Source organism: Caretta caretta, chromosome 1 (assembly GCF_965140235.1).
Source record: "Caretta caretta isolate rCarCar2 chromosome 1, rCarCar1.hap1, whole genome shotgun sequence".
NCBI lineage: Eukaryota > Metazoa > Chordata > Testudines > Cheloniidae > Caretta > Caretta caretta.
Window position 1 is genome coordinate 160,895,945 of NC_134206.1, and position 14,271 is coordinate 160,910,215.

The 14,271-nt window shown below is 41.9% G+C and overlaps 1 protein-coding gene across 3 annotated transcripts in view; it reads left to right on the top strand.

Annotated features, from left to right (window-relative positions):
* DSCAM (DS cell adhesion molecule) overlaps positions 1–14,271 on the top strand; it is a 645,287-nt gene that overhangs the window by 493,662 nt on the left and 137,354 nt on the right. For all 3 annotated transcript variants that reach the window (XM_048866321.2, XM_048866302.2, XM_075132665.1), the window contains 3 exons: positions 1,391–1,487; positions 2,984–3,112; positions 11,647–11,814. In XM_048866321.2, coding sequence (XP_048722278.1) covers positions 1,391–1,487; positions 2,984–3,112; positions 11,647–11,814 — 394 coding nt within the window. The remainder of the gene's footprint in view (positions 1–1,390; positions 1,488–2,983; positions 3,113–11,646; positions 11,815–14,271) is intronic.

A 14,271-nucleotide genomic window follows, 5' to 3' on the forward strand; every position in this document is an offset into this window, starting at 1 on the left:
CTATGTTAGAATCACACAGTTTCCTTCTCCACACTGCCTGGATCGCCAGCAGGGGAGTTATTGAGAGCACAGGAGAGACAGGTTCCTTTCTCTCAGTTCCTTTGCTTGGCCCCACCCTGGCCTGGAGCAGCTGGGAGCAGCCATTACAGGGAAACTCCAGCTTCTACTATATAGCCCTGGGCTGGAAGGCACATGTTCAGCCACTCTGTGAGTATGGCTCATGCAGAATCTGGTCAGCTCTAGGAGAAGAGAGGATGCAGCATGCTCAGTAAATTTGTGTGATGGCTCATGTGCAGTCCTGTCACATGTACGATTTGTGAGGGGACGATGCATGAGCAGTCTAGTCAGCACTTCGAGCTGGGAGAGGTTTGAACATGCTCAGTTAGGAGGCAATCTGTGGAGATTTTAGCTGCTGAAGTCAGGGCTCTCTATTGTGCATTTACAAATTGGGATTTTTAAAGTCTTATAACTTGGCTACATTTGGGTGGATTTTCAAGGGCATGAAAAAAAGGCACATCCCTGATAGTCACCCTCTTGCCAAATTTCAGGTCCCTGTTCCACAGCATGGAGTTTGACCATTGTGACCGAAATTAAAAAACCAGTAGCCTGAGGCAGATACCTGGTATAAAAAAATCTCAGCCCAAATGATTGAAGTCTGGCAAAGTTATAAGCAACAGGGTCTTATAATGGGAAATGTTAAGCAAGCTTAATAATAGCTGGCTCTACCAGCTGCACCTATAATATATGTAAGTGTGTATATATATAATGTGTAGATATCATTATTATGGTGCTTATATCCAGAGTTTCATGCAATAATTTGTGACACCATACATTAAATTGCATTTATTATGCATTCTTGACCACCTCACCCGCACTCTGCCCACAAATCCATCTCCACTAGGATTACTTCCAGATATTAAGTTGCTTCAAACATCTGCCATTTTCCTTTTTAAAAAAACAACCTGCTAAAGAAAAGTTTCTTTCATGCTTCCAAAGTAAAAAATTAAAGTGATCTTAGGTGCAGAATAGGGAATATTGAGCCCTGGATTAGCAAAAAATTGAAGATCTGACCCCATGTAACCCAACAGAGCTAAAAAAGGGTTTTACCACTGGAAAGGGGAAATGCCCAGCTTTCTAGTAGATTTAGCTTTTGCTTCTAGTCTTGATAGATACCAGCTTTTTGGACCTTACACTCATGCCATTAATATTTATTCTGCATAGTTACATGTGTGTTTGTATATTCCATGTATATACACACATACAATATCAGTGTACTACTGCAAAGAGAAAGTTTGTATCATTTCCCCACCATGTATCTGAAAGATGCTTACATTTGTTTGTTTTCTGTACATATTGTTGAATCAATTGCTTCTTTTCAATCCACCTCTAGATTTTGCCAACTGTGCGTGAAGATTCTGGCTTCTTTTCCTGCCACGCTATCAATTCTTACGGGGAGGACCGTGGAATAATTCAGCTCACTGTGCAAGGTAGGAAGAGGACAACATAAGGAAAAAAACACAACTATTGTAGTACAGTAAGTGTATGCCATGCTCAGAAATCTGTTTTGGGGGGAGGTGGTAGTCCCTAATTAAACATATTCCTAATTGTCAGAGAAATTAGAAGGTGCATCAGAATCTTAAACTCATATTTTCTAGCACCATAGAATCAATCACAATGAAGCTTAAACTCCAGAGTCTTTGTAGAAATGTACAGATGAGTAAAGGGAGTATTTCTTATATGCACTAGTTGACAATCTTGTCAGGCATAAAAATCCATCTAGCACATGTGCTGTAGGGGCGGTATACTTGAGGGTTGGTTTATTTATTTTTTAAATCAAGAAAATGGTTTAAACTCAGGGAAATAAAGCAAAAGCAATTTGATGTGATTTTTTTTTCAGGAGAAATGTTAAACCTACTATATATTTAGAAACAAAATATTTCAAGTTTAATCAGTCAAAATAAATTTTAATATATTTGTGCAACTCAGGCTCCAGTAGCCTGTATCGCCTGGGGCTGGGTTCTCCCTCCTGTGGGGAGTTCAGTCGGGCAGACAGCAGCAGGTTGTGGAGTGGTTTAAGGTGATGGTATTTTAGATGCAGAGCAGAGGCAGTACTCAGCCACTGGCCGCTGCTGGTTTGCCACATGACACTAGCTCATGTGCTTTTATGCCTTGGAGCATAACATTTCTAGTACTTGCAACAAATTTTTCTCCCAACCTTTGGTTCCCTGTGACTACAGGTTCCACAGCATGTCTGAACCAGCCCTGTCAAGAAATTCAGGAGGAAACTGGGAGCCAGGTTCTCATTTGCTTAAGGGTCCTTTATACTGCTCTGGCAGCGTAAAGGGATCTTAAAGTGGGCATAAGCTATATCTATATAGATATATAGATATGCCATATAAGTGGGAATAAGCTATATATAGATATATATATGCCATAAGCTGTATATATATATGCCACATTGTGTAACAGCATGAAATGGGCTTAATGTAAATGAGAATCAGGCCCTCGGTTTTGAACCCTTCTTTTATTAATTTATATTCAAAGGGTTGGGATTCTTATTCCCCCCGACCCCTGTCAGTTTAGCCCTAAAAGTACCGTCCTTATGTATATACCATCACATACATTCAAAATGTAGAAGTACCAATGCAGTGTGACAGTTATAGCCAGAACCTCCCCTGGCATGAATACTGCAAATGGGAGTGGAATTTAAGCAATACTACAAAATGTTGCATCTATGCAGGTGTACCGTTAGTTAGTAATCCAAGACAAATTCAGTCGCTCTTATTTTGAAAAGTGACTTTTCCTTCCTCCATAGAATGTTCTTCAATACGTGGTTAAATGGGTATAGATATTAATGAGGGAGCAGAGAAAATGGCATGAGATCATCCTGTTAACAGACCACATTAGAGCCATGCTCATTATTATACCTTATGCTTTGTACCGGCGTTCTTTTGACTAAAGCAGAGTCTGTCTGTTAACTCAGAGCCACCAGATCCTCCTGAAATAGAAATCCGAGAGGTGAGAGCACGTAGCATTGCCCTCAGATGGACCATGGGATTTGATGGAAATAGCCCAATCACAGGCTACGATATTGAATGCAAGAACAAGTCTGGTAAGAGATAGTCTTCATTTGCAAGTGATCCATTTCTTATAACTTGTTTTTATTCCTTCATTATTTTGTTTTTACTGTAAACAGTTAATCATAAATCAAAACATCTTGATGGAAATTCTTCCTTAACAGTCTGTTTATTTCTCTACAGTGAGCTTTGTCTTTTGCCATTTCACTGTTTTTGATTTCTTATATTATGACCATTTTGTTTATATTTGGATGGTTGCTCTTCCCTTTTTTTTAATTGGGATATCCACAAACAACTGCATCAGATTTCCTGATGCTGCCTTAGCCATTCCAGCTTGTGACTTCCACAATGGATGCTGAATGGTAGTAGGCCACTATTATTACCTTTACCTCCTTCTTCACACACACACCCCCCAGTCCTCACCCCGCTGCCCATTTTTCCCAGTGGGGTAATTTCCCTGAACAGTGACCTTTTATCTGGAGTGCTGAGTTACAGAAATTCTCTTCTGTTGTATGTAGGGTTGTGTGACGTTTCACCTTAACAGCAGGGTTAAGAGCCAAACTGCAGTCTTGGGAACGTACTAGGATTGACAAAGCAAGCTGTATAGTAGCTTGCTAAGCCACCAAGCTGAGTTTGCAGTAACCTCTGAAATGCTGCAAGGGACAGGCTAGTGGCACATATCTGCAGTACAGCGTAAGCAGATGTATTTCTGCTAGGTCAGCATTCAGCCATATCAACATGCAGCTCATAAGTAAAGCTGACCCATCCGTCAGTATCACTACAGGTGTGCTAATTCGTATTCTTAAAGGGAAAATACAGAGACACAGTGACATTTTAAACTGGTAAATATATGAACTTTTGGATTAAATATCATAGCTCTGCCTCTGGGCTGAACTTCATTTGCTCTGTAACGTAAAAGCTGCATGTTGGCTTGAGTTTCAACTGTGTTTTTAGACAGTTGGCAGAAAGAGTTACCAGTCAAGTCATGACATCACTTTCATTTATGCTTTCTCACATGTAATATGTTGTTGCTGTGTGTTATGCTACTGTGGTTAATTTAGTGTTACAAACATGTAGGTGAAAGATGTGAGTCCATCTGTTTCACAAACATTTTATAAGCAACTTTGTAAGACATTACACACTCACAAATAAAGTCTTTCAAATTGTCCGGGGGGAAAGAAGGAAAATACCCTGTATAGGAATAGAAAATGCAAAAAAGATAAAGGATTATGGAGCAAAGCTGAAAGGGTCATTGGAGAATGGTGAGAACTGGGAGAAAATAAACATAACTCCTGATTCAGGAAATCATCCCTATTCAGGAAAGAATTTAAACACAGGTTTGTCTTTAAGCATATGTTCAAGTTCCATTGAAGTCCATACAAGTTAAGGTTATGTTTAAAATTTAAGCCTATGTTTAAATACTCTCGTATATCATGGCCCAAGAAAGGACTAGGAAGAAAGCAGAAAATTATGGATGAATAAGGTTCACCTTATTGATAAGTAAGCTTTAAAAGATATTAAACAGGGACATTGAATTTGTTTGTTTTGTGCTGCTTCTCATCTTGGTGTTTGTTGTACTCTGTCTACGGAAATTATCTGTGGACACAGTCTAATACAGGCATGGGCAACCTTTGGCAAGCGGCCCACCAGGGTAAGCCCCCTGGTGGGCCGCGCCGGTTTGTTTACCTGCCATGTCCGTAGGTTCGGCCGATCGCAGCTCCCACTGGCCGCAGTTTGCCGCTTCAAGTCAATGAGGGCTGCAGGAAGCGGATGTGCTGGCCATCGCTTCCCGCAGCCCCCATTGGCCTGGAGCGGCAAACTGTGGCCAGTGGGAGCTGCGATCGACCGAACCTGCGGACGCGGCAGGTAAACAAACCGGCCCGGCCCACCAGGGGACTTACCCTGGTGGGCCGCTTGCCAAAGGTTGCCGATTCCTGGTCTAATAACTGATACATTTTGAATATATATGGTTACCGGTGCAAACATATTGCTGATGAAATTAATAATGAGAAAGTATTTGTATAACGTTATACTTTTAACTCTTTGAAACTGATAACTAATTATACAAATTATATTCCACTCTATGTCTTTAATATTTTGCATTTGATTGGTCTGTATTGTATTTTTCCTGTGCGTGGGGTTGTCACTGTCCTGGTTTTCCCTGGATTGTTTCTTTTTTTGAGGTGGCTGTCCCAGGAAGTCTGTAAGGGTGCTCAGTACACACTGCCAGCTGCTCAGTTTTATGGCTTCAGGATCATCCTGGACATCCAAGTTTGAGTAGCACAGAGGTAGCAATCCTACCTGTGCATGGTCTTTGATATGCAAAAATAGCATAATATTAATATTACTATTGCTAGGTTAGGAAGTGGGAGTTAGGAGGATTCTGTTCCACAAAATAGAAGCAAATGTCATACTTGGTTGTATAAACTGCTCATAAATCACGGTTTTTTGTTTGTTTTTTAAGGAGAAATTAGATTATTTAAAAATTGAAATTATACCAGTGAGTATAGTTCCCTAAAGATTATGGGCCAGATTCTCAGTCTAGCATCCCTGGAAGCACAGCCCAGGATGTGCAGCTTAGCGGGTGATATGACTTTAAGTTATGTGTGCACTTCCATGTTTCTGGTTCTGGCTTTCCCTATCCACCTGTAATCCACTCCACCAACCCCGAAGAAGTGGAATTTAGAATGCCATCCCTCCCTGATGCACCCTCCTCCAATTCTGAGCCTACCTCTACACTGCTCAGGGAATCCCTTGCATCAGGATACTTCCTGCCTGGAGCCATCCAACTGCTTTCCTGCCTGGAGCCATCTAACTGTGCCCAGTTTTTGGCCATAAGTCTATAGAAAAATCATCAAGAAGGTAGAAAGGCAACAAAAAATATGAAAGCAGTGGTAAAGTTAACTTATGCAGAATGGCTGGGGAAAGCAATGCTGAAGAAAAAGAGAGTCAAGAATGGTTATTGCTGAATTTTTTCAGATGTTAAGAGAGACAGTGATCTTAGGAAGATAAGATCCTTGAACTAATATTAAACCCAGTGCTTGGTGTACACGTACGAAAGAAGGAAATAACAGGCTAGAAGATAATTTAGGCAAAACATTCACACAGCAGATGATAATCATCTGTAATACCCAGCAAGAATAAAAGTGAAAATAACCAACATAGTTATGTTTAAAGAGAATTAGATACTTAAGAAATAACAATGCAGGTTACTGCTGGATATGCCAACTGACTACTTCGGTACCTAGGTCCGAGTGATTGAGTAGCGGTCAGAGTGGTGACTAGAAACCAGAAGGGGTGATTCTTTTCCCACCTATTCTGGAACTTCTGCTTCAAGTGAGAATTCGTGGAAAGACCTCAGGACACTACTCTCCAAGCTATGGCTTTATGGCCATACACATTACACCCAGCATGAATATGTGTACAATTGTTTTTTCTGATTATATTATACTTGAGTGTCTTATTTGCAAGTCTTAAAATGTGTGTCATCCTAGAAATATCAGTTAATGAACAAAGCTCTACCTACAGTAAGTCTTAGGTGAATATTTAAAAAATTAATGGACAAGTCACTTGGGGGAAAAAGGCTAAAGTCATAAGTACAGTAGTTCCAGCAAACCCCCAATCAAACCAGCAAGTCTCTCACAACAGTTCCTAAACAGTGACCCAATGCCATCCCCCTTTCTCTTTCTCTGATACCAAACCCAACATAAGACCCTCCAGTGAGGGCTTCATTCCAACTCTTGAGTAAACCCACTTGTAAATGTTCTCAGAAAGCAACCAGATTTACTGCCACTTCCAGAATGACAGAAATGGCCACAAACCTTTGACAAGCATCCTGAGCTCATCTTCCATCACCCAAACCTACCCACTGCCCAAGTAAGAAGCATTTGTAGCTCTGAAGCTCCTGCAATTTTAAAAGAGTACTGATAAGTAATTAAACATGGGAAATCACAGAAGATAAGAAAATTCCGTTTGCATGACTTCCATGAGAATATGACTCAAATTCATTTTACATGAATGAATGAACTGTAGCAAAGGCAGGGGAGGATATGAGGGGCCCATTCAGGAGCATCATGGGAAGGAAGCATTCTGCAGATTAAAATGGCATGCAGTGTTTAGTAATCTATTTTTGAAATTTTTGCCCAATCACACTGCATTACATTGTCATTAGTCCTTCTCACTCTCACCGTGATGTTTTTACTGTAGACTTGATCCTGTACAATGCAGGTGCTCAGTGTTGTGTTATAAGGTAAAGTGTGATGAGCAAGTCTGGGGAGCACAGGGCAATCTAGGACCGTATAAAGGCAATCTCTGGTTTGGGCGCATCATGATATGGGGCCTCCCATGGCCCCACCCATGCACCATGGCCCTTTCCCCATTTGAAATGGCAGTGGGCCCCTCTCCTGTCACAGAAAGGCAGAGCAACATAAGAATGGCTGTACTGGGTCAAACCAATGGTTCATCTAGCCCAGTATCTTGGTTTCTGACAGTGGCAGGTGCCAGATGCTTCTGAGGAAATGAACAGAACAGGACAAATATTGGGTGATCCACCCCATGTCATCCAGTCCCAACTTCTGGCAGTCAAAGGTTTAGGGCATCCCTGACCATCATGGCTATTAAGCACTGATGGGCCTATCCTCCATGAACTGGTCTAATTCTTTTTTAAACACAGCTATACTTTTGGCCTTTGCAACATCCCCTGGCAATGAGTTCCACAGGTTGACTGCATTTTGTGTGAAGAAATACTTCCTTATATTTGTGTTAAACCCATTGCCTATTAATTTCATTGAGTGACCCCCAATGGTTCTTGTGTTGTGTGAAAGGGTAAATAACACTTCCCTATTCACTTTCTCCACAACATTCATGATTTTATAGACATCATGAGGCTCCCATCTCTCCACCAGAAATGGCAGCAGGGCCCACACCCTCTCTTCAGGGATGGCAGAAAGGGGGGTTTCCCATACTTATTCCAACAACTGGGGTGTCACTGTTGGATCGGTGGGACTCTTATCCTCCTTCCACACACATAGTCCTCGAGAACAAAGGGTGGCGAGGAGTTGCAGGGCTCTCCAGAGGAGTTGGTCTTGGAATTAACACCTCATTGAGGTGAATGGGTAATTCATCCCTCTCTGAGCTGTGGTCTCAGTTTCCCTTCAGACTTAGGCAGACATTTCTGCATCCTTTATATGTCACATTTTCAAGCTTTTCTTTACAACCAGGTGGGCCAGAAACTTTTTTTTAAAATAAAAGTTGAGATTTTGATAGAATCACATGGCTTCAGGAACTAAGATTCCAGGCTTGGGCTGATATGCCTATCTGTGTCTTAACCCATCTATGGCCCAGGAATCTGACTGTAGTGAAATTACTGCTGTCTGGTCACCAAATTACTCCAGCCTTCTAACAGGAGAAGGAACAAGGGGTAGGAGACATGATGTAACCAGATGTCTCATCATGCATGAGCTTATGTCTTCTCAAACATGTCCATTCTTTTCTATACCCTGCCTATTTTTGATGCTGCATCCTTGAAAGTTAGGGAGCAAGGTGCACAAAGGGAGGATTATGCCTAGTGCTTAGCCTTCCTCATGCCCATACATAGACTCAGCTCACACTTGCATTTAAGCACAACAGCAGCTTGGCATTCATTCCTTCAGGCCGTGCATGGATTTGCAGAATCAAGGTCTTTATCTGCAGCCTGACAAGAATAGCTTCAAGAAATCATACAGCTTTTAGCAAAGCGTGCCACAAATGTGTGCAGTTTTAAATAGTATCACTAGATGGCATCTCACACACAAAATAGAAATTCACAATGTTGGCTAAAATCTTATATATACAATCAGAAGTAAAGTACAATATAAAACATATTTAGCCTCGCTAGATTCTATAAATGGACCTTTGTGGGTCAATCATTATCTTAGGAATTCGTGAAAAATACAACACAGAGCTATGGATTTTCATAAACACTTTCTGTCTAGGTGCATTTTATATAGCTCTGAGAATTGCCTGATTTTTTTTTTAAATCTCTTTTTGAGGGGGAAAAATTAACTGAAATTTTATGCTTTCTTTTTGCTTCATTTCTGTATGGGTCTTACCTGTTCTGTATATTGTTTCTAAGTTAAAACCCTCTTAATACATCGATTTTAAAATGCTTTGGTATGGTATCAGGAAAGTAAAAGGAGCCATAAATCAATCACAGTTACCCCACTGGATGATTATTTTACTGCCTACACAGGAACACTCATTTTATTTCTATCATTTAGCAGCAGAATTTAAATCAACATTTATTTTTTGTTGCATCAGCTGGCAACAACAGTGGAGAGAAATTAAACAATTTCTTTCTTGTCTATGTGTCTCAAGCTGTTCTTATTTTTCCCCTAAGAAATTTATATCAAAATATACTCTAAAATCCATGTATTACCTACACTCTATCAATCTGGAACAAAATATATCTAGAAGTCTTGAAGATTCTGGTTTTCCATCTCCTCCCTTATCTTGGTATGTCATTATTTAACCTACAAAGAATGCAGGGGAGGTTTCAGGCTGGATTCTCTGATTTGAGTAACTTAATAGTTAAAAAAAAACCCAGTAACATTGAAGGAAATCTTTTGAAAAATCATAATCAATTTTGTAAAATATTCAAACAAAAATTATCCTCTACCACAAAGGAAGTTTACTTAATCCTCCATACAAACTGGATCTTTTTAGTCCAGAACCGTTGACATAACAAACTGGGACAGAGACTGTCTTTTTCTATGTTTCTACAGTGCTAAGCACAATGGGGCACATACCTTTGTTGAAGTCCCTATGCACTGTTCTAACAACAACAACCATTGCTAAATATTTCAGGCCAGATTCTCTGCTGCCCTGAGATTCTGCGGAGTGCATCTGAGTTGTGGGATCATCAGGGAGCCAGTTGCAGCTCTCTGATTCTTTGCCCAGCCCCAGAGCAAATTAGTATAGCCCAATGGCTGCTCTTAAATGTATCAGCTGGCAATAGTCTCTGAAGGACCAACTGACAGAGAAAGAGAGCCAGAATACAGTGCATTCCAGCTATGCTTCCTTCTTGCCCTCCAGTGATAATGGCTGCAGGGAGGGTAGCATAGGAATATGTTTTGCCAGCTGTACACCGAATAGAGAGTCTCCCATTTCTGGAGGCTTTTATGAACTTTAAACATTTTGAGGTTTGTTCTTCACAGAAGGATTCCCCATTTCGTATAGTATGGTGGCTTAATTCTTTCTTCTGAAGTATTTGGTATCGACCAGTCTCATATACAGAATACTGGACTAAATGAACAATTGGTTTATTCTGGTATGGCAATCCCCAACTTGCAGTGTTCTGAAGGGTGATGGCTACTGTCATTAATTCAAATGTTAATAGTTTTCCAAGACACATCAGGACAGTTTCAGTTTTTAGTACCATTTAAAAATGTCCATAAAGTGTACAAAGAGTATTCCAAGCAAATGTTATTGAGGCTATGTGCAGAGAAGGCCTTTAGGTGTTCTGGGAGCACCACTGCAAAGCAGCAGTGATGAGCAGTAAATGAATTCAGATGCTGTTGATTAGCACTGCATCAATTGATACCTACATGTTTAGGAGTTTTTAAATTAACATCAGTTGATAGCTAAATGTTTGGGCATTTTTAAATACAAACAGACAGAGGAAGAATGAAATTGTTCTGCGACTGACAAAACTGTTTAGTATGTAAACAATTTGCCCATCTCTAAGGGATGTCACAGAGACAGAGAGAATTACACACTGCCTCAAAAACTGGACATAATATATTGTTTCTTGCTATGCTTTCCTATTTTTAACTGAGACTTTTCTGTCTGGTGAGCTTTTCACGATGCTGCCTGCAGTGACCCTTGCTATACACCACCACTGTATAGCTCCCAGCTAAATCCCATAGGATACTGCAGAGGTTAAAGGAGAAATATGCAATACAGTGAGAAAGAAATGACAGATGACAACACATAAGAGATGTCAAGATGATTTAAAACAGATCAGTCCCGTTGTTTTATTTGGACTGATTTAATGTTACGTTGAGGCTGAGTGGTTACTACTTGCAACCAAATTCTGTCCTTTCTAATACCACGTGTCAAGCAAGTTTAGTGAATAATTTATGCGAAATGTGGATAACCCCAGATTTCCTTAGATATTGATTTAATCTGGATGAAATTCCTCCTTTTACAAGCACATACAAACAACTCATGGGATTAATGACTGCACCAATGTTAAATCTCATTGAATTTGGATCTGCATCATTAACCTGAAAACATCTCAATGTCTTAGTACTCAATACTGAAAGGTGTCAAATAGTCTGGCCCCAATACCAATTAAACTCATGCTTAATTATCTACATAGTTCATCGAATAAGCTTGCAGGAACGAGCCCTTAAGAATTTAAAATATAAAACATTTTTATCTTTCTAAATGATCCTTTGCATCTCTAAGAATCCTTCTGTCTCCCTTTTCATTCCTGTCAAATATTAATTCCTGTCAATTATTTGAAATAATAAAATGAATGTGAAATTATCTTTAGTTTTTTCTCTCCCCTCCCCCATTTATTAAATAGACTCGTGGGATTCTGTTCAGCGAACCAAAGACGTCTCTCCTCAGCTGAACCAGGCCACTATCATTGACCTCCACCCTTCCTCCACCTACAACATCCGCATGTATGCCAAAAACCGCATTGGCAAGAGCGAAGCAAGCAATGAGCTCACTGTCACTACGGATGAAGCAGGTATGCTCTGGCTTTGTAGTGTCTAAATCAGGGGTTCTCAACCTTTTTCTCTCTGCGGCCCCGCTTGACATGCTATAAAAACTCCAGGGCCCAGCGGGGGCGATGTGGGACTCTGGGCTCTGGGCTGGTGCGGGGGGCAGGGGAGAGGAGGCCTTGGGCATAAACGTAGTTTGAATTTTATTTGGAAGTGGGCAAGGGCTGGCGGGGCTTGGGCCAACTCCACACAACGTGGTCCAGGGAGAGAGTGCCACCTCCACTCCCTGGCTCACCTCAGCAGGCCATCCAGGGGGGATGCAACCAAAAAATATAACTCAAAGTGGGGACTCAATTCAAGAAGTTTGAAAACCACTCAGGGTGCAGGGAGAGGGGTAGCTAGGGCTGCCCCCAGGACAGCCTCACTCTGAGTAAGGCACTGCAGTTTGGGGGAGCAACACCCTTGTGCCTCCCCAACTCTGCCCTTGGGCTCAGGGCTTCTGCCTGCACGGAGGGCTTCATCCCTGCACTGCTCCCAACTTCAGCCCCAGGGGGGCAGCACCAGGGCTCCTGGCTTCAGCCCCACGCTGCTGCTAGCTTCAGATGGGGGCAGGAGTGCCGGGGCTCCACCACTGCTCCCAGCTTCAGTGAGGGGGAGGGGTGGTGCCAGATCTTCCGTCTTCAGCCCTGCAACGCTCCCAGCTTCAGACCCTGGGGCCACTGGGGCTCCCAGATTCTGCCCCATGCCGCTGCTGGCTTCAGCCCTCGGGGTGGCACCAGGACTCCCAGCTTCAGCCCTACACCGCTCCCAGCTTTAGACCAGGAGGACGCTGGGGCTCCTGGCTTCAGCCCTGCACCGCTCCTGGCTTCAGACCCGGGGGAAGCAGGGCTGCCAGCTTCTGCCCCACGCTGCTGCCAGCTTCAGCTCTGCGCTGCACAGCTGCCAGCTTTTGTGGGGGTTGTGCCAGGGCTCAGTGCACCGGGTTTCAGCCGGGGGACCCCACGGCCCCCCTGAAAGGTCTTGTGGACCCCTAGGGGGTTGCAGCCCCCCGTTTGAGAACTGCTGGCCTAAATCTTACCTGAGCTCAAATTTTTTTCCTTACTAGGAATTTCTGTTTGAAATGCCAGCTATGCTATTAGAACTATTTCTCAGAGGATGCTAAAATATTCCAAGAAAGCACAATTTCAGAAACATCATTGTGCAGGCCTCTCATTAAAACTGTTCAGTGGCATCTAGTGGTCAGAGAAGACATTATGCCCCAAATTTTCAACCCTGGGGACTTGAAGCTATGCATTTAAATCCCTATTTAAGCACCCAAATATGGATTTAGGTGCCTAATGATCTACACGAATAATGTCATTATTGAGCTATTCTCCACCCATTTAATGTGCTGACTGCAATTGAAGTTAGTTTGCTGTAATTAATTATATTGTTTCCTTGAATTTAATTTTCATGCAGTCCTCCACTGCAGAGGGCATTGGCCATTGCAGTACTTCCTCTCCAGCCAGGGGGGCAAGGGACTGACTTTTCACAGAGCACTCATACCAGCACCACTGTCTCTCTGTTCTGCCAAGAGGACTCTGCCAACACCTTCCCCTTAATGCCCGGGATAGCCCCTTTTAAGCCTGTAATTGCGGTGTGCAGTGGCTTCTTTGCATTCAAATCTCTATGTGTCTGACTTGCTGAAGTGAAAGAAGTTATCCTTTATTGCTTTCCTTTGCTCTGACACCTCCCTCTTTCCAAAGTCAATGCCATATCGTTTTGTACCTGGAATTATACTTCATAATGTTGAATGTCTGCAAATATCTCCCCTCAAAGATACACACTGCAATTAAATGAATAGAAATCACAGCTGGGATTCCTAAAGGAGCCTAAGGAAGTTCAACATACAAACACCACTGAAATTCCTATATCCCTTAGGTTCCTTTGAAAACTCCAGGCCATATAAGTATCTGCCATTTCTTGTTTGAAAAGCATACCTACACCATACATATTTTTTTTCTGTGTTAACATGCTAATACCTCCGTGCTTGTTTTTTTTTTTTTTTCCCCTAAAAGATATATGCTTGGAGTTGTTTTCGGGAAGCCCTATGGTCTTGTGTTTTACAGGAGGTCAGCCTATGATCACCATGGTCCCTTCTGGCCTTGGAATCTATGAATCTATGTACAGTTGAGAGGAAAAATAATAATGTAAGTGGTTGGGGGCAGATTGTGGCAGATAAAGTCCCACCACATTCTAAAGCTACATGATAATCTAGGTTCTAGACACTCAGTGGCATGGTTTTCAGCCCACACATGAGAATTTGGCTGTGCAAATCTTATTAATATAAATAGAAGACTAAATCACTGCAGTGAAAATTTACCCCTTGCTGGAATCATCCTTGCCTGCAGTGAGATCAGATTCTCAGTTCTCAAGTGTTTGTGACAAAGAATAAGAGCACAAGGGCTTACTGTGCAAACCGAAGCAAACAGGAGACAACATGA